The 20,899-nt window shown below is 46.8% G+C and overlaps 1 protein-coding gene across 2 annotated transcripts in view; it reads right to left on the reverse strand.

Moving 5' to 3' along the window:
• DDX31 (DEAD-box helicase 31) overlaps positions 1 to 20,899 on the reverse strand; it is a 67,373-nt gene that overhangs the window by 43,328 nt on the left and 3,146 nt on the right. For both annotated transcript variants that reach the window (XM_081847030.1, XM_081847029.1), the window contains exons 3-14: positions 20,751 to 20,826; positions 19,069 to 19,112; positions 17,966 to 18,036; positions 16,681 to 16,745; positions 16,194 to 16,238; positions 14,700 to 14,741; positions 12,884 to 12,948; positions 10,730 to 10,849; positions 10,278 to 10,384; positions 9,435 to 9,676; positions 8,328 to 8,489; positions 6,190 to 6,249 (exon numbers count right to left, since the gene is read on the reverse strand). In XM_081847030.1, coding sequence (XP_081703156.1) covers positions 6,190 to 6,249; positions 8,328 to 8,489; positions 9,435 to 9,676; positions 10,278 to 10,384; positions 10,730 to 10,849; positions 12,884 to 12,948; positions 14,700 to 14,741; positions 16,194 to 16,238; positions 16,681 to 16,745; positions 17,966 to 18,036; positions 19,069 to 19,112; positions 20,751 to 20,826 — 1,099 coding nt within the window. The remainder of the gene's footprint in view (positions 1 to 6,189; positions 6,250 to 8,327; positions 8,490 to 9,434; positions 9,677 to 10,277; positions 10,385 to 10,729; positions 10,850 to 12,883; positions 12,949 to 14,699; positions 14,742 to 16,193; positions 16,239 to 16,680; positions 16,746 to 17,965; positions 18,037 to 19,068; positions 19,113 to 20,750; positions 20,827 to 20,899) is intronic.

A 20,899-nucleotide genomic window follows, 5' to 3' on the forward strand; every position in this document is an offset into this window, starting at 1 on the left:
AATAAACAGAAGCTTTCTTATTTCATACTGAGTCTCAGCCTGAACACTGTCTGTTTAAAGGTTTGCTCCAGCCATATGCCAACAAAACTTGGGATCTTAACAGCTGCAGAATCTGGGGCTCATGCATTCCTCAGCATGAAAACCTATACTGGCGGGTGAAAAATCCCTAACGCCAAATAAGAACACAAGAAAAGTCCTGCTGGATCAAGCCAATGGCCCATCTAGACCAGCCTCAAGTTCTCACATGGCTAACCAGATGCTTCTAGCAAACCCGCAAGCAGAATCCAACCACAAAAGCCCTCTCCAAGTGGAACTGCAATTAGCAATCACAAGTGTTGGAAGAGGATTTCCAATTTTTGTTTTTATATATATAAAAAAGCGTAACTACAAAATAACACTTTCAATCCAGGTCCAACCCAACCCTAGTTGAGCTTTCCTTTCGTAGCACCAAAAAAAGAGGGGTGGGTGGGTTAAGGGATTTAAATTGGATTTGACCGATCGCTTCAGCTTATTAGATGCCATTATGCCAAGATATTGGATTTAGTTTTAAGGAGCTGCCAAGTTAAGAAGGGGGATTTATTACACCCAGCCGCGACCGGCGTCGAGTCGCCGCCTGTTCCCAGTCCACTTGATGAAGCAGATACACTGCCAAAAGAGGTTATTAGTTTAAGCAGATCAAGGCACAACACCATGCAAAGCCGTAATGAGTATGCAAATATATCATCTCTGGTTACAGCTCTTCGCCAGCATGGTTTTCGCTCTCTTCTCCTGCAATTAAAACCAGCTGCCTCCCAACACAAATCGCACTTGCATTCACTCACACCCCTCACGCACGGTCATTCTGATTCTGCAGGTGTAACTAGAGCCACATCTGCACCACACATTTAAAGCACTATGATACCACTTTAGACAGCCATGACCTTCCCCAAAGAAGCCTGGGATCCGTTTGTTGTTAAGGGTCCAGAGAGTTGTTATGAAAACCCTATTCCCCCTCCCAGAGAGAAGTTTAACAATCAATTCCTCTTCCCAGGGCTTTCGGGCAAAGGCAATTTTTTGTACTCCTTGTCTGCCCACCACTGGCACAAGGCCCCTGAACATTTGTCCAGAAGAGAAAGTGGCCCTTGGGTTCCTGTCCCTGGTTTGGTGCAACAAGACAAGGAATCGTGAATGAGCATTGAAGCAGCTAGACCCCGTTGTCTCACACACCACCCTTTAGGAACTGGCTTCTAAAATGAGATACAATCTATTCATTCCTTGTCAAAATGGCACGCTCAGTGGTCCTGGAAGCTGCATCCTCCTCTTAAACACAAGTTCAGGTGGGGGGGCAGTCTCAGCAGTGAGTGTAATGCTGGAGAGAGAGGAAGAGGGTTCAGCCAGTAAACTCATGCCATGGACTATGTGCCCTGGGGCTTCAGAGTCCTCATCAGGCACAGAAGGGAATAGCAGCCTACAACTCCAGCTCCTACCATTGGCTAGCCGTTTGAAGCATCTAGATCGGTCAGGCCCACTATCAGTGCCCTGATTGGTGCGTTAGGGGAGGAGGTTAATTGAGAAGCACCTTCTACCCCAGGCTGGCAGAATGTATCCTCTGGGTTGGCTGGACTGGTATATTCTGCCTTTGCCTGGTTGAGGGAATGGGGCCCTCATGGCCTGTTTCAGGTTTCATTTCAAGGCCTCACTCAGGCTTCGTCCTCCTTGGTGGTTTTGTGCCTGTTTTGAAGGGTGGTAGGACAGAGATCTTGATTACTTGGAATGCTCATTTAACCCAAGTTCTCGCCACCAGTGTCCAGCCACCTTCTCTTCTCCTGGGAACTTTAGCCAAATGAAATGATTCAGTTGGTGTGTGATATCACATACACACACCATTAAGTTGAAGTCTCATAACATTTTATGGGAGTGCTGTTGCTGTTCACAGACAATCTGGCCCCATCTACACTATACACTTAAGCAACTTAATACCACTTGAAACAGTGAAGCCCTCCCCCAAAGGACTGGGGGACCTGTCACTTGTTAAAGGTACTGAGAGTTGTTAGGGAACACCCACCCACCCACCAATTCCCCTTCCAAACTTAAAATTCCCAGCATGTGTTAGCAATCAGTCCCTTTTCCTAGGGAACTCTGGGAACTGTAGCACCAGGAGGGAAATATGACTCTCTGGAAACCTCTCAGCACCCTTAAAGCATGATGGAAACTCTAGTTTGTTACGGGTGCTGAGAATTTAAAGAGATACCCTTCTGGAGCTACTATTGTACAGCTGGCTAATTTCTAAACATACATACTTCTCTTTATTATCCTCCATCCAGAAAAGCAAAGGTATTACAAGTGGTACCTCGGGTTACATACGCATCAGGTTACATACGCTTCAGGTTACAGACTCCGCTAACCCAGAAATAGTACCTCAGGTTAAGAACTTTGCTTCAGGATGAGAACAGAAATCGTGCTCCGGCGGCACGGCAGCAGCAGGAGACCCCATTAGCTAAAGTGGTGCTTCAGGTTAAGATCAGTTTCAGGTTAAGTACGGACCTCTGGAACGAATTAAGTACTTAACCCGAGGTACCACTGTATTAGAGTTCAAAGACACATCTCTGCCAAGTGAAAAATACTGGAGAAGGATTTGAAGCAAGGTTGCTGAGAGGGCGTGGCCTGCAGAAAAAGAGGGTGGGGCGTGTGAAGGGGTGGGACCTGGGGAGACTAGTAGGCTGGAGTTTTCGCACAGGAAGTAAAATAAAAATCAGTGAGCCTGGTGGCTTAAGAGGCCACAAAATTTGTTATCAGCAACCTTGCAATCAAAAAGGTCCCTTGTGAGCAAAGACTGGGGGTCTACATGAAGTGACTGGGACTATGTGCACATAAAGCCCCCATTAGAGAAAGGAACAGCAGCACCCATGTCTTACCAGTAGTATGAGTCTCTAGATTGGCCTGGTATAAATACCATGAATGGCAAGGGCTCAAAGTTAGTTTTCTGTCTTTGCTGCACTTCCATCTCCACCGCTGGAGCTCTGGAGTTGAGGCAGGGGTGTTTTAAAAATCTTTCCAAATTTGGATCCTGTGTACAACCCCAATGTTCAGGACCCACCAACAACCCCCAAGATTTAGGGACAGAAGAGAGAGAAAGAAATCTGATGAAGTCGTTCCTGAAAGGGCACTCAGTGGTGAGGCCTTGAAGGCCTTAGTCTTGACAATTGGCAGCCTCCGCAAGGCCTAGAAGGTGCAGATGGAAGGCAGCTCGTTCAGGTGCCAGGCTGTCAGTTGGATTAAAATGACTCATTTATTTACCAAAAAGAGGCACACACAAAGCGCTTTAGCTAAAACAGGGGGAAGCGAGAAAGAGAGGCAGAGTCGGGGGGTGGGGAGAGAGAGGGCCAAGCGGAAGGTAGGAGCTCTCATGACTTCCCAGCCTGCCAAGAGTCATTACAGCTGAGTGTCGAAAGCCATCAGCGGGGAAGGGACCCCCGTCGGCCAAGTGACAGATTGGGCTGCACGATTGGAGGAGGAAGGAGAGGGGGAGAGCGCAGAAAGCTGTCAGAGGGCGAAAGCGTTTGGCCGCGCCCGCCAGAAAACTGGCAGGATGAGTTAGCGTGATGGAGTTAACAGGCAAACAAATCTCCAAAATGATCTTCCTCTCACTGAACTTGCTCCCCCCCCCCCTTAAAAAAGCAGAGGCACCTCCCTGAGAAAGGCAAGCAAAAAACTTCAGTGAAGGAGAAAGCACAGACATTTCACAAGAGAAGCCCTGGTCTGTTTTTCAAACGTTAATTGGCGTGTTTAGGGGGGGAAATTACAATTACTGCATAGGAACAGGATAGGAAGCTCTGGTGAGCCATCTAGCTCAGTATTGTCTACACCAGGGGTTATCAACCTTGAAGGTTTTCAGGGCTGCCTCTTGCAAGGTGCCCCAGACTGATTTTTCATTATTATTTTTACAAAAAGCAAGTCTCTAGCCCTTCTAGAAAGAAAGTTATACGGCAAAATGTGCAGGCACACATTAAGCGATTTCTGTGTGGCTACCTCCTATATTTTTCCTCATACTGAGGAATGCTCCTTGTTATTAGACAGCAACAGTGTGTGTGTGTGTGTGTGTGTGTGTGCCTGTGTGCCTGTGTGCCTGCCTGCCTGCCTGCCTGCCTGTGTGATGTCCATAATCAGGATCAACAGGGCATAGCTGACTTCCCATCGTAAGCATAGTTGTTGTGGTGGTTCACTATTCAATTCTGTGTTATGCTGTGCTCCACAGAAGTCATTTTTGTGTCATGACATGCCCACTCCATGGCAGCCATTTTTTAACTGGCACCCCCAACACTCTCAAAATGCCCACTAGTCAAATAAAGTTTGGATTTTACTATTAATTCCATAGTTTTGGAGGGGTGTGATTGCCATTATTGTTTTTGTGCCATAGAAACTGGCACAGGAAAATAAACAGGAGATCCAGGGGAAACATACTGGTTAGGACGGCAAATGGCAAACACAAGCTCATGGGACTCACACACTCTAGAGAAAGTCTGAAGCATAGGCTTTATACTCCTCAGGAGAAGATAATTTTGGGACCTGAAGGCAGAAAATCCAAGCAGCTTTCCTTACTACTCAGATAGTAGGAATTCAAAATCAAAACAAAACAAAAAACACATAAAAAGCTTTTCATTGGACGTAGACTGCTGTAGCTGCACCAAACGATCCCAAACAGTATGGCTGGCCAATCCTGCTTGTTCAAATAAAGGGAGGCCAGGTTACTCCAGCATTCCGTTCTCACAGTGGCCAACCAGATGTCCCAAATGGGAAGCCCAAAAACAGGACCTCAACTATGGCAGCTGGAAATCCATAAGGACTAGCCACATTACAGCTCTGGCAATTGGAAATACAGCTGCTATACCCAAGGGCAGTCTGCTGCTAAATATGGATGCTGAGGACAGACAAGAAGAGAAAGCTACACTCTGCCTTCTTGGTTAGTGAGCAAGTAAAGACACTGGAAATTATCAGCAGTGGGAGGGAATTAGCTGCTGGACCTTTGAGCCTGATCCAGTAGGACTCTTTGATGCCCACCTTGCTCCTATTCCCAAAACTTGCAACCATTTTCCAATTAAAAAAATAAATCATCAAGCAAAGCCACGTTATGGCAACCCAGAACGTCAGAGGTGGCCAGAACTTTTCAGCTCCAACGGCTCCTGATTGCTGTTAATTTACACATTTATGGTAGGCAGCCATCCCTGAGACACACAGATTTCCCAGGCTTAACAGCTGCCATGGCTAAGTGAGCAAATTGTGTAGTGATGCAGCAGTCTGAAGCAGTAGAGAGAAAGATTACTAGCATCCCACAAGCAGTGATGGTCTTCTATCCGCCCTTGAAGCAAGTTTGAGTTTATAATCAAACAGGTTATTGTGCTTTGATCTCAGTATTCTTAGTTTTCTAAGTTAATCAGGACTAGACAGACAACAGACATGGCAACTGGAAATCCACTGGGCATGCAGTCCTCACTCCTTTATTTTGGACTCCTCTTACCCTGAATTCATTCCATGCCTTTCCCTGCCAGATGACAAGATAAACTGCGTGTCAATTATACTTGCTGATATTCAAAGCTATGCCAGAGACTGGTTGGATGCTAAAGAATGGTGGGAGGAACCAGCTGGGGAAACCCCAAGGGGAGAAGACTCAGAGCTGTGATAGTGGGGGATGAATGATGATGAGCGGTCAGAGAGAGAGAAGAGGAAGGAGGAGGAGGTGCCAGAAGCTGAAGAGGTAACAGGGCTTAGGGAGCGGGGAGACTCTGTGACAAACAGCAGACCAGAATCAGAGGTAGAAGCTGAAGTAGAAAAGGAGGGAAGCAAAGAAGCGGAGGTGAGTCAGGCTTATGAAGAGGTATGAGTGTCTCCCCCTCCTGCTGCGATAAGTCCCCCCCCCCCCCGGTCTCCCAGAACCAGGAGAGGCATCAAGTGGGAGAAGCAAAGACAGGCACACAGGCACAGTCTCTGACTGCTTGGGAAAAAACCCTGCAGAGGAGGAGACATAACCGGCTGTGGAGAGGCAGGACTTTTAGTCTCAGCAACTGCCTCATGGGGACAAGACCTGAGTTGCTGTGCTCATCAGACATGACACTCCTGTGCAGATCCTGTTTTGCTAATGTAGAGTTAACTCAAGCTTACTTGGTGTGATACACTGCTCAACCGCTCCTGTCAACTTATTATCCAGTAACTTACTGTGCAGAGTAAAATGCTCGTCTTTGATTGCAAGAAGTCCTGGAAGACAGACGTCCTCTCCTAAAAGAAATGAAGGGATTTATGAAGCAAGCATCCATGTGCTTCGTGAGCAAAATTAATCCTGTAGATGGGTAGGACATGGGTCACGAAAGGTTACAAAGGATTTGGGGGTTTGGATAGAGCCTATGAGACCTGTCAATGTGAGAGGCTGAGGAAAAAAGATTATGCAAACTAATTATAAATAACCAAATATGATGCATGTTTAATTGGTTTTTAAATTATTTATACTGTAAGCTCCTTGCAGCAGGGACCTATCTTATACTGCTCTAACAAAAATGTGCTTGGATAGTGCTACACAAATAAGTAGATTAATTAAAGCCATTTAATTGGTTAATCATTGGGGGGGTTTCAACACAAGGGGCTGGGCAATGGGAAAACTTGTTGGTTAGATACTATCTTAGTTCTGCAACGGGGATGAAAGAAGAACTCTCAGACATGGCTTTCCCCTCTAATAGTGACTGGTAGATTTTAAATTAACTAATTTACTGTCATACTAGCCTTCAAGGGCTAGTATGGGCTCTGGCTACAAATCCACCTAACAAGTTACCTCATTCAACTCACATCTTACCACCTTCTTTGCAGGAATATCATGGGGGATTTTATCAAAAGCCTTACTGAAATCAAGATATACTATGTCCACAGAATTCCACCAAGCTGGTAACTCCATCAAAAAAAGAAATAAGATTTGTCTGGCATAACTTGTTTTTGAGAAATCTGTGCTGGGTCTTAGTATTCACAATATCCTTTTCTAAGTGCTCACAGACCGACTGTTCTAGGACCTTTCCTGGTATTGATGTCAAGTTCAAAAGTCAGTAGGTACCTGGGTCTTCTCTCCCCCCCCTTTTTTTTTTTAAGATGGGAACATTTGGCTACCTCCAGTCTGCAGAGACCTCACCTGTTCTTGTTTACTTAATGCTGTCCACTGGCAGTAACAATAAAGCCTTGACAGACCAATGGTGTCACTCAATATATTATAAGGCAATTTCCTAAGAGCTAAATCTGCTCTTAAAGTGCTAAAGTGCAGAGGTTTTAAAAATAAATAAACTCTGTCAGCTGGGGTGGGGGCTGATAATTAAGGAGAGCAAAACAGGCAAGGAAGAGGATAGAACTAGATGCACCAGTGTGCGCCAAAGAAAACAACTAGGCCAAGCTGCCCTCAAACCCCAAGCAAAGGAACTTGTAGTGATGTGCCCAGCAGTGCTGTATGGGAGGCACAATTTAGCTCCATTAATGCCCTTAATTTGAAGATACAGAGGGCTAATTGCACATTGGGCCCTAAAAAACAGGATCTGCCCTCTGCTGCTGGCTTTGGAATGGTATGTTGGTTGTCTTAACAGCTGGGGTTTGCATCAGGCTAGGTGAAGCCCACTCTGCCTCTCTCGGGTTGGAGAGAGGTGAGGAATTCCAAGGGCAAGAAAAGCACATTTCCAGGTGCCACGGGGAAGGAGAAGACGAGGACATAACTGCAGCTTCTTTATTTCTCAAGGTGTAGCAGTTGCAACACAACTTGGAAATGTGACAGAGCCTCTTCCTGTTTAGGCATCCCGCTGAGGCCCCCCAAGTCCTTTCAAAAACCAAAGTTGTCCAATGACAACTTCTTAGATGAGTGAGGATTTCAACCCCAGTGTCTCCTTAGCCCTAGCTTGGCTCTCTAACCAGTACCCAACAGCTCTCACATTTCCTCCTTCTCTCACATGCAAGAAGCAGCACAGCTCAGTGGCAGAGCAGCTGCTTTGCATGCAGAGTCCCAAGGGACCATCAGGTAGGGCTGGGAAATGTGCCCTGTATGAAATCCTGGAGAGCTGCTGCCAGTCAGTCAATACTGAAGCCAGGTAGACCACTTACTCACTATTAGGCTGTGGATAGTATCCGAGAATAGACCCACTGAAAGAATAGACCTAATTTAGTCAGGGCTATCCGTTACTTTACTCTGAGTAGGACTAAGCCCCATTTCTTTTTAAAGAACAATTTGCCAAAAATGGCACGTGGAAAAAGCAGGATTCCTGATTGCCTTTGAAAACCTTCAGCCAATTTTGGCCGGCTCCTGAATAGGGGTGTTGGGAGAGTGGGCAGTTCACCTCTTGTTTCATGTCACCATGCAAGCGTGCGAACGTCAAGGGCGAAGGAGGAAGCCACGGCTGCTCAAGGTCCGCAGCCAAGACTTTGTGGAAGAGGGTGTGGTGAAACTCCACCTGCTCACAGCTGGAGAAGAAGACAATCATCTTGTTGCATTTTTCAAACTGTGGGAATAAGAACAGACACAAATCAAGGGCTGAGCGTACTGTGGAATTGACATAAGATAAAGCTATTGGTGGCTACTAGTAGGCCTCTAAACACCAACTGCAGGGAACTGCAGGGAACTGCAGGTCCTCCTTGTGGGCTTCCCATAATGGGTATCTGGATGGCCACTGTGAGAACAGGATGCTGAACTGATCCAAGCTGCATTGAAGTGAAGTGGAAAAAGACACACATCCCCCACATACAGTGGTACCTCAGATTAAGAACTTAATTCATTCTGGAGGTCCGTTCTTAACCTGAAACTGTTCTTAACCTGAGGTACCACTTTAGTTAATGGGGGCCTTCCGCAAAGTTCTTAACCTAAGGTACTATTTCTGGGTTAGCGGAGTCTGTCACCTGAAGCGTCTGGAACTCAAGGTACCACTGTAATACTAAAATTCAAGGACATCCAATGAAATTGATGTTGGGAGATTCAGGGCAGACGAAAGAAAGGACTGCTTTGCCCAGTGCTCTAATTATGGAGTTTTCTCTCACAAGATGTAACAATGGCCACCAGCTGGGGTAGTTTTCAAAGAGGAGGAGACAAACTTATGGAGGACAAGGTTATTATTGGTGGCTACGAATCACAATGACCATGTTTGGCCCCCATGGTCAGAGGCAGTAATGCTTTTGGATACTGGTCGATAGAAGCCACAGGATGGGCTTCTCCTTGTGCTTGGGTCCTGCTCACAGGAGGTCCTTTCTCACTGGTAGCACCTCATTTTTGTCCACCATGAGAACAGGATGCTGGCTAGATGGGTCACTAGCTTGATCCATCAGGCACTTCTTATGTTATTACATTCTAAACAACAAACCCTTAAGAGAGGGATCATGTTAAGTCTACTGTAGGAAAAGATATGGAGAAGGCCCACCCATTAACCTGTCAGCCAACAGAACTAGAGCCTCACCTTCAACTTCCCAAGGATAAATGCTGCCAGTGTCACAAGCCTTAGCTTGCTTGGGACAACCACAACATTCTGCTGGAGGTTTTCCGGTACAGCAAATCCTCTTTGTTCCAGGCTCACTGGAGCGACACCGGCATCCTCCTTAGCACACGTTTCTGCCTTGGAAGTGTTTGACCCCAGTGATCCTTCCGCAATGGAAATGTAAACAGGATCTTGCAAGCTGATGTCAGCTAACCTCGAGACTCCTGTTTCAGGCAGGGAAGGAATATTTATTTAGTATCACTTTTTCTTTATCCTCTTCTTCAACATGAAATGGCTCCCAGAGGAGCTTGCAAATATTAATGAGATACTGGTTGAAAACTGTATCTCAGGGGTGGGGAACCTCAGGGCCAGGAACAAATGTGGCCCTCTAGGCCTCTGTCTGGTCCTTGGAATTCTCCCCAGACCACAGCCTTCCCTAGCTCTGTGCCATACCCTTTTTGAGTGCTTTAGCCTGGCTGGGATGTATCCTTGAACTCTGATCATGTGTGTCTGTATAAGCCAGTGTATTCTAAAAAGGTAAAATTTACATTTGCGCTCAGCCCACACTTTGCCTCTGGCTCCACCCACCACTAGCATGTCGCCCCTAGAAAGCTGCCCAGAAAGGAATTCAGTCCTCGGGCTGAAAAAAGTTCCCTCACCCCTGCCAGAGCTGCTGGGGGCCCACTTAGGTCTCTTGCGTGGGTGCAGGTAGGGGTGGGGGAAGAAGTTCCCTGCAACCAATGACTTTCTGGTCAACTTCCCCATCTGCCCCTTCTCCCACAGTGGCTGCTGCAATGTAAATATGAGCCCCAATGTAGCACTTACCTTCTGTAAGTGTCGCCGACAAAAGAATGTTTTGCCGCTTCTCACCGTCAGCATTTATGGCATTCAGTATTGCAGTGACTGCCTTCTCAAAACCCAGATCCAGGATCCTGAAACACAGGTGAGAGATAAGCGGGGGGGGGGGGGGGAGGAACAGCACGAGGATAAGCAACAGATCCAACTTTCCTGGTTCATGGTGGCAACCTGGCATTATGGGAGCTCAGTAGCAGAGCATCCTCAGAAGGCCCCAGGCTCGGTCCCTTCCATCTCCTGCCAGGAAGGGCTGGGGAAAACCCTGGAGAGCCACCCCCAGTTAGTGTAGACAGTGCTGAGCTAGACAGACTCAATATAAGGCAGCTCCCAATGTTCTTACCTGCTGTGTGTTGTCTCAAAGATCCCACCTCCCTCATGGGCAGCTACTTCCAACAACTGAGGATGCAGCCAGGACTGCTTACCTGTCTGCCTCATCCAGGATCAGCCACTGGATGTGGCGGAAGTGAATGCATTTGGTGGAGTTGATATGGTCCACCAGGCGGCCAGGAGTGGCAATTAGGATGTTTATTCCTTTGCGTAATCTATTTTAAATTAAAAAAAAAATAAAATCAGAAGAAGAGTGATTGAACACATGGGTAAAACAGACTAACTGTTAACAAAAGATCACACCTCGTTCATAAGCTGCTCCCTCCCTTTGTGATCTCTAATCCTGACACATACAAAACACTGAACCTCTTTGTTTGCCAAGGTTCATGGATTTCGTATCACAGGTGAGTCAAGCCAGCTTCAGTTCTACTTCCAAACCAGAATCCTTGAGGTATCCTGGGCCCAAGTTGTTGAGGACTTTGTAAATCAAAACAGGAACCTTGATCCTGGCTCAGTAGCAGGTAGGCAGCCCGTGCAGCTTTTTTAATACTAGTGTCACATGTTCTTGACACAAAACTCCCACCAGCAATGTGGCTGCAGCATTCAGCAGCAGATGAAGCTACCAAATCAGATCCAAGAGCAACCCCACAAAGAACGCATTACAGTAATCTTGGTTCAAGGTTCCTGGTGCATGGACTATAGCGGTGAGGCTACCCCAGTCCAAACCATGAACTTAGTCCTTCAGAGGGAGCACAACCCCATCCAGAACAGGTAACTCTCCCATTTTCCAAACATGGGAACCCCCCACCCAAAGAGCCTCTAAGTAGAACACAGCATAAAGATAGCAAACATCATGGTTGAAAGAAAAAAATTGACATAAATCAGTAGCATGAAAGCATGTAAAAACAAATTTAAAAATAAGGAACTCAAGATAAACTTTAAAGGGGTCCAATCTTATGGGTCAGGATATAGATTAGTCTTCACAAGATGTCTGAAGCAGCTCATGGCTGTTGCTTCACAAATGGCAGAGGGAAGGGTGTCTGTACAGGGGTGGCTGCTTCTTGTTCAGCGCCCTGTGATATTCATAGAATTCTGCACAAGCAGAATTTCCCCAGAAGATCTAAGGCAAGGATACCCAACATGGTGATCCCCTGGATGTTGCTGTGCAAGAGCTCCTGTCATCCTTGACCATTAGTCATGCTTGAAGGGCCCAATGGGAGTGGAATCCCAAGGTAGTTCCAGACATAATCTACGCTGCCCTTTTCTGACTCTTAAGAACACACAAACACTTTCTTACTGCAAAATGGCAACATAGGAAGCTGCCTTATACAGAGGCCAAATCACTGGTTCAAGCACAGTATTGTCTTTGTTGACTGGCAGCAGTTCTCAAAAATTTCAAGCAGGGGTCATCCCCAAACCCATCTGGATTGAACCTGGGACCTTCTGCATGCAAATAGATGCTCTAGCACTGTTGGTGCAGTCCTTCCCTCTTAAAAAAGAATGACATGGTTCCAAACAAATAGGAAGCTGTGTTATACCTAGTCAGACGATTGGTCCTTCTAGCTGAGCATCATCTAGAGTTTCAGGCAGGGCACATTCCCAACCATACCTGGAGATGCTAGGGATTGAATGGGGGACTTCCTGTATGCAAAACAGATGCTCTACCACTGAGCCATAGTCCTTGCCTCTAAAAAAATAACTTCCAAGATTCCAGTTCTTGTCATAAGAAGTTGCCTTATATCGAGTCAGACAACTGGGTTCATCTAGCTCAGTATCAGACACTGAGAACATTCCCAGTCTAACCTGCAGACTGAACAAAGGACCTTCTGCATGCCATACAGATTCTCTGCCACTGAGCTATGGTCCTTCCCTGTCCCATCAGTTGAGCAAAGAGAAGAGCTTGCAAGAGACCTGGGTGGAACAGCAGATCTTTTTTGGGGGTAAGGGGAACGGAGAAGAGTAGAGAAAGAATCTTACACACACCGACAGGGATCACAGGCTAAAGAAGCTCATCAACATTTTACAACCAGAGAGAGAAAGATGAACACACTTCCTGCTGGCTCAGCTGTCCGTTTTTTGTAAGATCCACAGTGGGGGGTACTCACAGCCTGATCCAAAGTCACTCTCTCCCCACTAATAAAAAAAAGGCACCCTGGGAGAGAGAGAGTGACAGATGAAAGGGACTGGAGGAGAAAGAGTGAACTAAAAAAATAATAACCCCTACAGGTTTTATGAAAGTGATGTCCTACCTGGCTTTCTCAGACTTTTTCTTCTCTCCTCCCATCAACACGCCAGGAACAATCCAGGTAAAGGGCTAAATGGAGGAGGGGGAAGGAAGGAAGGAAGGAAGAGTGGTGGATAACTGAGAAAGTGGGGCACTCACATTTCAAACCAAGTTGCAAAGGCAGGGAGTTTGACAATGAGCGACAGGAAGCAGACAGGCTTTCCTTCGAAAACAAAAACAGCCCAGCAACACCCCAGTGATCTTCTTGCACTGATTCCTGCATTGACCAGAAGACCAGATGATCTCTGAAGTTCCTTTTGATTCTATTATCAGGTGTGGGGAACCTTTGGCCCTCCTGCTGCTGCTGAACTACAACTCCCATCAGCCCCAGCAAGCCTGGCCAAAGATAATGGGGGCTGTAGTACAGGAACATCTGGAGGGTCAAAAACCCCCAACCCAACTTGCTCTCTATATATGATCCACATGCCAACTTCAAAGCTCAGGGGACAGTTGGATATGTTCTAGCAAGCCCCCTCAGTTCACACAGCTTAAGATAGAAGGGGCACAGACCAGGACGTGAATCAAGTGGGTGCCCTAGAACGTGCTCCAGAATCCTCAGGGGTTATTTCAAAGCAGTGGAGACTGGCCCATTAGGATGAATGGGGCAATGCCTCACTAACCTCAGTCTGCTCCCAGACAGTCCACCCCTGCTTGCCTTCTCCCTTACAACCTGTCCAGGGTTGGTGGTCCTGGCTGTCAGCTTCTGCCTCTAGTGTTGCCCCTTGTAGAATAACGTAAGTGCAAGGCACTTATCCACAGTGGAGTGTCTCTGCTGCATCTCTGTATGTCACTGATCTAACATGTGCTCCTTCCTATCAGGAGGCATGGACAGTACACACAGAGACGTAAAGAGCCAGGCAGTGGTGGCTGATGGGAATGGTAGGGTGGAAGACAGGGAGACCAACTCTAGGCAGAGACAGAGCCTAAGACAGGCAGAGCCAACTAATTCAAGCCCCACCTCTGCAATCTTCCTCCTGCCAGCCCTCACTGCTTGCCTTCTTACTTTCATCTAGCCTGTCAGCTTCCTCCTCCTGGGTCTTAGTTTTGCCCTTTCAGAACTTAGCAGGGAGAAGGATAGCATCAAAACTAGAATGAGTTGGCTCTGCCTCCACATACTGTTTGGGATCCCTGCCTTCTGTCCCACTAGTCCCAATGGGCACCAGTCACCATTATTTAGCGGACAAGTCAATGCGGACAGGATCCCACCTTTGTCCATAATGTTGGTCTTGTAAGGAAGTAATGCTAAACAATGGCTTAATGTTACATGAACACGCAGCCCTTGCCCCCAAATAGCACAGCTGATCACCTATGGTGAGCATGCATTTGCCTCCAAGTGACCAGGGAACTATTGTAGGTACAGAGAGACACATGCACCCCCGTTATAGTATACATTAATACAGTGCTATACAGAGGCTGTGCAATATCAGAACCATTGCTAAACTTTACATTCTGTTGGGCAAGCATGGCCAACGTATGCTGAATTTGACCATTCAGAAGCCCCCATCCCAAGACAGAAGGGGAAAGCTGAAGAGGATTGAGGAACCTCTGGCTACCTCTCTGCACCCCAAGCTTCTCTCCAATTATCTCGTATCTCCTTCTCTAAACAGTATCTTCAACCATGGGTCTCATGACACCTGTGGACCACAACTTCCATCATCCCTGAATACTGGGCTAAGCTGGGTGGAGATGATGGGAGTTACAGTCCAACAACATCAGGAAATCAGAAGTTGAACAACACAGAACTTAAAATGACTCCTACTTCCCCAAAAGTAAATATTTACCTTTAACAGTTTCTGGACAGTTTCAAAGCTCTGTAGAGCTAGCTGGAGAAAAGAAGGGATTAAACCAAATTAATACACATTCACTCAAAATTCGCATTAAAACATCATTCTCCTTTAACCAGTGTGCTGTGGCACCCTGGGGTGCCTTGAATAATGCTCAGGGGTGTCACAGGCAACACTGGCCTCTGTCCCTCTTTCCTTCCCTCCCTCCCTTGATGCCCTCTCATCTCTGCCTTCCACAGCTGTTTGTTGCAGCAGCCCTGGCTACAAGCTCCCCAGGCGAATGGTGGCTCTGGGCTGACCAAGGGGTGCTGATTGCCAGGAGCTGAGGAGGCCTCAGAGTAAGCAAGCAGGTGAGGGAACCCAGCCAGCCACCAGCCTTGCTGTTGGGAATGAACAGACAAGTGGGAGGCCGGGCAAGCAGGCAGGCAGGTGCTGCGCTGGCCTTTATTGTGCTTGCTGTGTGCATGGCCTGCCTGGTAGCTGAGTGCCTGGTGCCGAAGGGGAGCCTTTCCGCCAGGCCCATCAGCACCCACTGCTGCCACCCAAGGTAAGGTGCTGACCCCATGTTAACCTTTGGTCAATCTCTGATGGGCCACTAAGGCTGTGAGCATCCTCTTCCCAGGCCCTTGTGGGGTAGTGTGAGGAGGCACCTCTCCTTGGGGTGGGCAGCTCAGAGAGCAAGGGCGGTAAAAGTAGTTGCCCGGAGGACTCCCAAGAACAGAGAGGAAAAGGGCTAAGGGAACACTCCACAAAGGAGGGTGTTCGAAAAAGGGTAAGAGGCTGAAAGCTCTGAACACAAGGGGTGACATAACTGGGCTCCTGACCCGCGCAGGGTGCCACAGAAGGAATGGAGTTGGTCAAGGCAGCCATGGACTCAAAAAGCTTGAAAGCAATTGGCTCTCTTGCTATTGTTGTTGTTTGCATTTGTCTGTCTCAAGAGACAATGGAAGAAAGTGCCATAGGGGGAAAAGTCAAACCATTGGAGAGTTACAGCGCCTGCTATGGCTGTGGAGGCCAATATGAGAGAGACATGTTTTATTGCAGGTGGGGCCGCTGAAGGTGTCTGGTTTCACTGGTGCAGATGCCCCACGGCATTTCTTCTTTCTGCACTCCTTCCAGTGGTATACCCAGTCAGGCGAGTGGGTCCAGCTAGCTCAACACTGTCTACACTGGCTGGCAGCAGCTCCTCAGGGTTTCAGGCAGGGAATCCTTCCCAGCCCTACCAGGACCTGTTGGGTATGGAACCTGAGACCTTCTGCATGCAGAGCAAGCGCTCTCTACCACCCCTTCTTTCTCTCTCCTCCCCTTCTCCTCACCACCCCTTCTCTCTCCCTCCTTCCCCCCTTTCAACCACCCCTTCCCTCTCTCTGTGCCTCTCTCCTTGTTACCCACATGCAATTAGGTTGAAGGCTGCCTGCTGCCTCCCTAGCAATATTACTAACCATGAAACTGGTGTGGTTAGGAGTTAATCTCAAATGCCCAGCAACTTACCTCCCTGGTTGGGACCAGTACGAGAGCATACGGACCATCACCACGCTATGGAAACAAGAGGCATAGGGTAAGTGGCAATATTGGACACAGAGGAACGCGAGAGAGAAGGGAAAGAGCCCTTGTCATCTTCGACCAACCCAGCATGCCACAATTCCCCGCAGTGCCAGAGTCTGCTTGGATCACTCTCTTTTCTCACATGGTGCTTCCAGAAGAGCTTTTTTAGGGACTATCAGAAAATCTCTGAGGGAGCCACAAGTCATGCCAATGAACTCAACCTTCATAGTCATTTTTAAAACAGCAAGCATCCTCCCATAAGTGAAAGGCGCAAGAACAGCAGTCCTTGGTCCTGGTGGGGGGGATGCTCTCCGCCTTAAAGGCATCATCCAAGGTTGTTGTGAGAATTACTGATAAATATGAAGTGGTTGAGAAAACCAGCTATTCTTTTTTACAAGGTGGAGAGAGAGAAAGCCCATTTCAACACACCCACCTTTATTTTCGGCTCTGCTCTTTGCAAGGCCTGTACTAGAGGGATTCCGTAGGCCAGAGTTTTACCTTCAAGAGAAAAGATATTAGATTTTAACAGTCATAAGCAAAACTGTGTGTGGAGTAAGGCACAGTTGCCTTCTACACCCAGAGCATAGGCCTTTATAAAAGACCAATTTCACATATCTCCTCATTCTTCAGATTAGGAGTGCGGAACCCTTTGGATATTGCCAGACTACAGTTCCCATCATCCTCAGTCTGTTGGCTGAGGGTTGATGGGAGTTGGGAGACCAACAATGCATAGAGGGAAACTGGTTCCACAGCCTCCCTCCGTGTTTCTCTCTGTCTCTCTTGGGAATGTCTCTTCTAAATAAGAGGCATTCTTCCATCTTTTGCATCCATCTATCTCTCAGGAGGTGCCACCACACAACAAGATTGATTCCTTACAAGTGCAGAACAAGTATTTTGTGGCACCTGTAACATTGCCAGTTCCAGTGATTGAAGTGGTTGAGTGGGAACATATGGGATTGACGCAACAGAACTACAGATGCTGTTGGACAATATCTTCCATCTTCCCTGGCCATGCTGCCTAGAACTGACAGGAGCAGCGACTTCCCTGTCCCTGCACCAGACATTTAGCCATTGACACGCTATGTCAAAGGTGGCTTCCCAAATCTAGCACAGAGCTTGCTCGCTTGCTAATGACATCACCACTGTTCTTTCCCCATGGTGGGCCAGAATCAATCAACTGCCCTACTTCTGTTAGATCCCTGAGACAACAGAGTGCCCACACAACTGACCATCACACAATGCAGTACAACCAAAGGGTCACTTTACACCAGGTGGAGGGAATCTTTGACCCCTTCACGTGTTGCTGAAAGACAACTCTAATAGTCCCTGCCTAGTATCTGGAGGGTCAAAGGTCACCTACTACTCCATTATACTATACAGTGGATGCTCAAGTTGCGAACGTGATCAGTGTGGGATGCACATTCGCAACCCACAGCGTTCGCAACCCGCGTCTGCGCATGCGTGGGTTGCAATTCGGCGCTTCTGCACATGCGCAAAGCGCGATTTAGTGCTTCTGTGCATGTGCGACTTCCGAAACCCAGAAGTAACCCATTCTGGTACTTCTGGGTTTCGGCAGTCCACAACCCGAAAAAAACGCAACCTAAAGTGGCTGTAACCCGAGGTATGACTGTATTTAAAAATATCTGTAGGCCCCCTTTTAAAGCAAAGCCCAAACAAACAGCCTACATATACACACACAACCCCTCCCCCACACTTACCAGAACCTGTCTGCGATCTCACCAATGCATCTTTTCCTTGCAACAGTATGGGAATAGTTTGCTTCTGAACACTTTTGCAACAAAAGGAGAAGTTAAGAAAAAACAAGACACATTCTATATTTTAGGTCGGAGTATTAAGAATGTAACAGTTGCTAGTTCATCTAACAGTGCTGGCTGGTCATTAGTGTAAGCTAGAAAGATGCTGGTTCAGTCTGTTAGGTGATAGCTAATTAATAGTTAGATAATAGTCAATGAGATAATAGTCAGTCTGTTAAGTAATTGTCAGTTAATAGTTAAATAATAAAATCCTAGAACTGTACAGCTGTAAGGGACCACAAAATCCATCTAGGCCAAGCATAGGCAAACTCAGGCCTCCATATGTTTTGAGACTACAATTCCCATCATCCCTGACCACTGGTCCTGTTAGCTAGGGATGATGGGAGTTGTAGTCCCAAAACATCTGGAGGGTTCAGTTTGCCCATGTCTGATCTAGTCTAATCCCTCACAATACATAATAGTTGGTTAAGTAACTAATATCTGTTAAGATAATAATAGGTTAACTAAATACTGTGGTGCAGCAGTGGGAACCTCCAGTCTGGAAATTAGAAAGGGTCCCAATTGCTGTGACTAAGCTGTTGATGGGTAGCATGCAACTCCCTTATGGAAACAGCTAAACTGGCTTCCTGTTTGCTTCCTACACCAACCCAAAGTGCTGGTGATGACTTCTAAAGGCCTGTTATTGTTTGTAAGTGGGATGTCCAAAGGGATGTCCTGTGTGTTCCAACATCCCCAGGAACACACCCTGTTGGGACCTAGGGCAAGACCTTCTCAGTGCTGTAACCAGGCTTTGGGTCTAAATCTTAAGAAGAGTTTGCCAGCCATCCAAAATTAACATTCACTGGATATCCCAGACTTCTAGTATCACGAGATTCACTTCCTCCACACCATGTAGAATTACATATTTATCATGTCTCTTCCAATCTGCCTTTTCTCCAAACAAAAATGAATTTGATTAATTGATTTGTTAAGTCATCAAACCCAGGACAGTCTCTAGGCAACTTACAATAAAAACTTCTATTCATGCAATAATTACACACACTTACCTGGTCATGCTAGATATTTTTAAGACAGAGATTAGGGTTGAAACCTGGTGGGGAGGTAGAGACAAAAATAAAACATTTAGGGCATAACATGTTTGATCCTAGAATAGGACAGAAATAGCCAAACCAGTATCATGTCAAAAATGTTAAAACAAAGAGGAGAAGGAAGAAAAAGCAACAAGTATTTTAATGGGAACAGTCAACATTAGGGGAAAACTCAAGCATGGGTAGGCAAACTAAGGCCCGGGGGTCGGATCCAGCCGAATCGCCTTCTAAATCTGGCCCATGGACGGTATAGGAATCAACATTTTTTACATGAGTAGAATGTGCCCTTTTATTTAAAATGCATCCCTGGGTTATTTGTGGGGCATAGGAATTCGTATATTCTTTCCAAAATATAGTCTGGTCCCCCACAAGGTCTGAGGGACAGTGGACCGGTCCCCTGCGGAAAAAGTCTGCTGACTCCTGAGTGTAATAGCTGTTTAAGAAAAGACTCCCTCAGGAGGTTGTGGGCTCTCATTTGCTGGATATATATAATCAGAAGCTGGATGGCCATCTCTCCAGGAAGAGGGAAACTTTTAGGCCTACAGGACCAGATATTTTGACTGCCTCCACATCTGTGGGCCAACTATGGCAGGTGAGTGGGAGCCTAAAAAAATGCTTCTTTGCCCAATCGACACCAATGCGCTGCCCCACAGCCTCTGACACAAAGCAATGAGCTGCATGCAGCCTGAAGCCTCTGACACAGCTGCCAGTATGCTACAAAGAGGTGGCAGAACTCAGTTCCAGTGAGTTCCAGCCCTCCCCAAATCCCTAGTAACTTCAGATGATTGACGGGGGGCCGGGGGGGGGGGCGGCATCCCATCTACCTGCCAAAGTTTTCATAGAAGGCATTGTTAAAAATGAGCTTAGTACCCCTTTTTGTTTTAGCTGCAGTTTCAATGCAAGCCACTTTGTACTAAAGGAGTAACATATGGGAAAATTTGGCCCATGGGACAAAGGCTCCCCACTTCTGCTGTAGATGCTGCATCCTGCAATTCCAATTCCATAGCATTAAGCAAAGGGTTAGAGTAGATCTCCAAGGTCCCTTCTAATTCGATGATGAGAATGATCTAATTCTGGGGAACAGAGGAGGGGAAAGGTCCAGCTAACCCACCCCACAGGGTAAAGTGTGATACAGCTGGGGAATCTGTGGCTCCTCATATATTTAGTGGATTCCAACTCCCTTCAGCCACAGTCAGCAGAGCCAATGGTCAGAGATTGTGGGAGCGCAGCAACCTCTGGAGGACTTAAGATTCCCCATCCCTGGACCAGATAAAACATAGTATCCACCTCTGATCTTCAGATACAGGCACAGCTGTCAACTTTTCCCTTTTCTTGCGAGGAATCCTACTCGGAATAAGGGAATTCCCCTTTTAAAAAGGGAAATGTTGACAGCTATGGATACAGGGTGGTATAAAAATTTAATTTAACACAACAACAACAATTCCAAATGAGGCAGCTGGCCCCTCTGCACACCAAAATAGTATTGCGGACATTGTAAATAATGCTTTAGTGCTGTATGCTGGGAACTGAACAGGAACTTTTGTAAAGTTGCATTGGATCTTTGAAGAAAGGCATTTAATAAATATCATTAACTAGTCCTACACCTACTGAGACATAGCACAAAGAAATAAAGTACCCACCAAATGGGGATGGAGGCCCAGCTGATCAAAGGAGTCTGAAGTGAAAACTTTCTCCTGCACTTGCTTCACTGATGTTCTGTAGAAGGAATTAATTTATTAAGTTGCAACCTTGAAACATGGCTAGAAAGGATGGTTCCAACTTTGTAGAA

Source organism: Podarcis erhardii, assembly GCF_964252035.2.
Source record: "Podarcis erhardii genome assembly, chromosome: Z".
Lineage (NCBI taxonomy): Eukaryota > Metazoa > Chordata > Lepidosauria > Squamata > Lacertidae > Podarcis > Podarcis erhardii.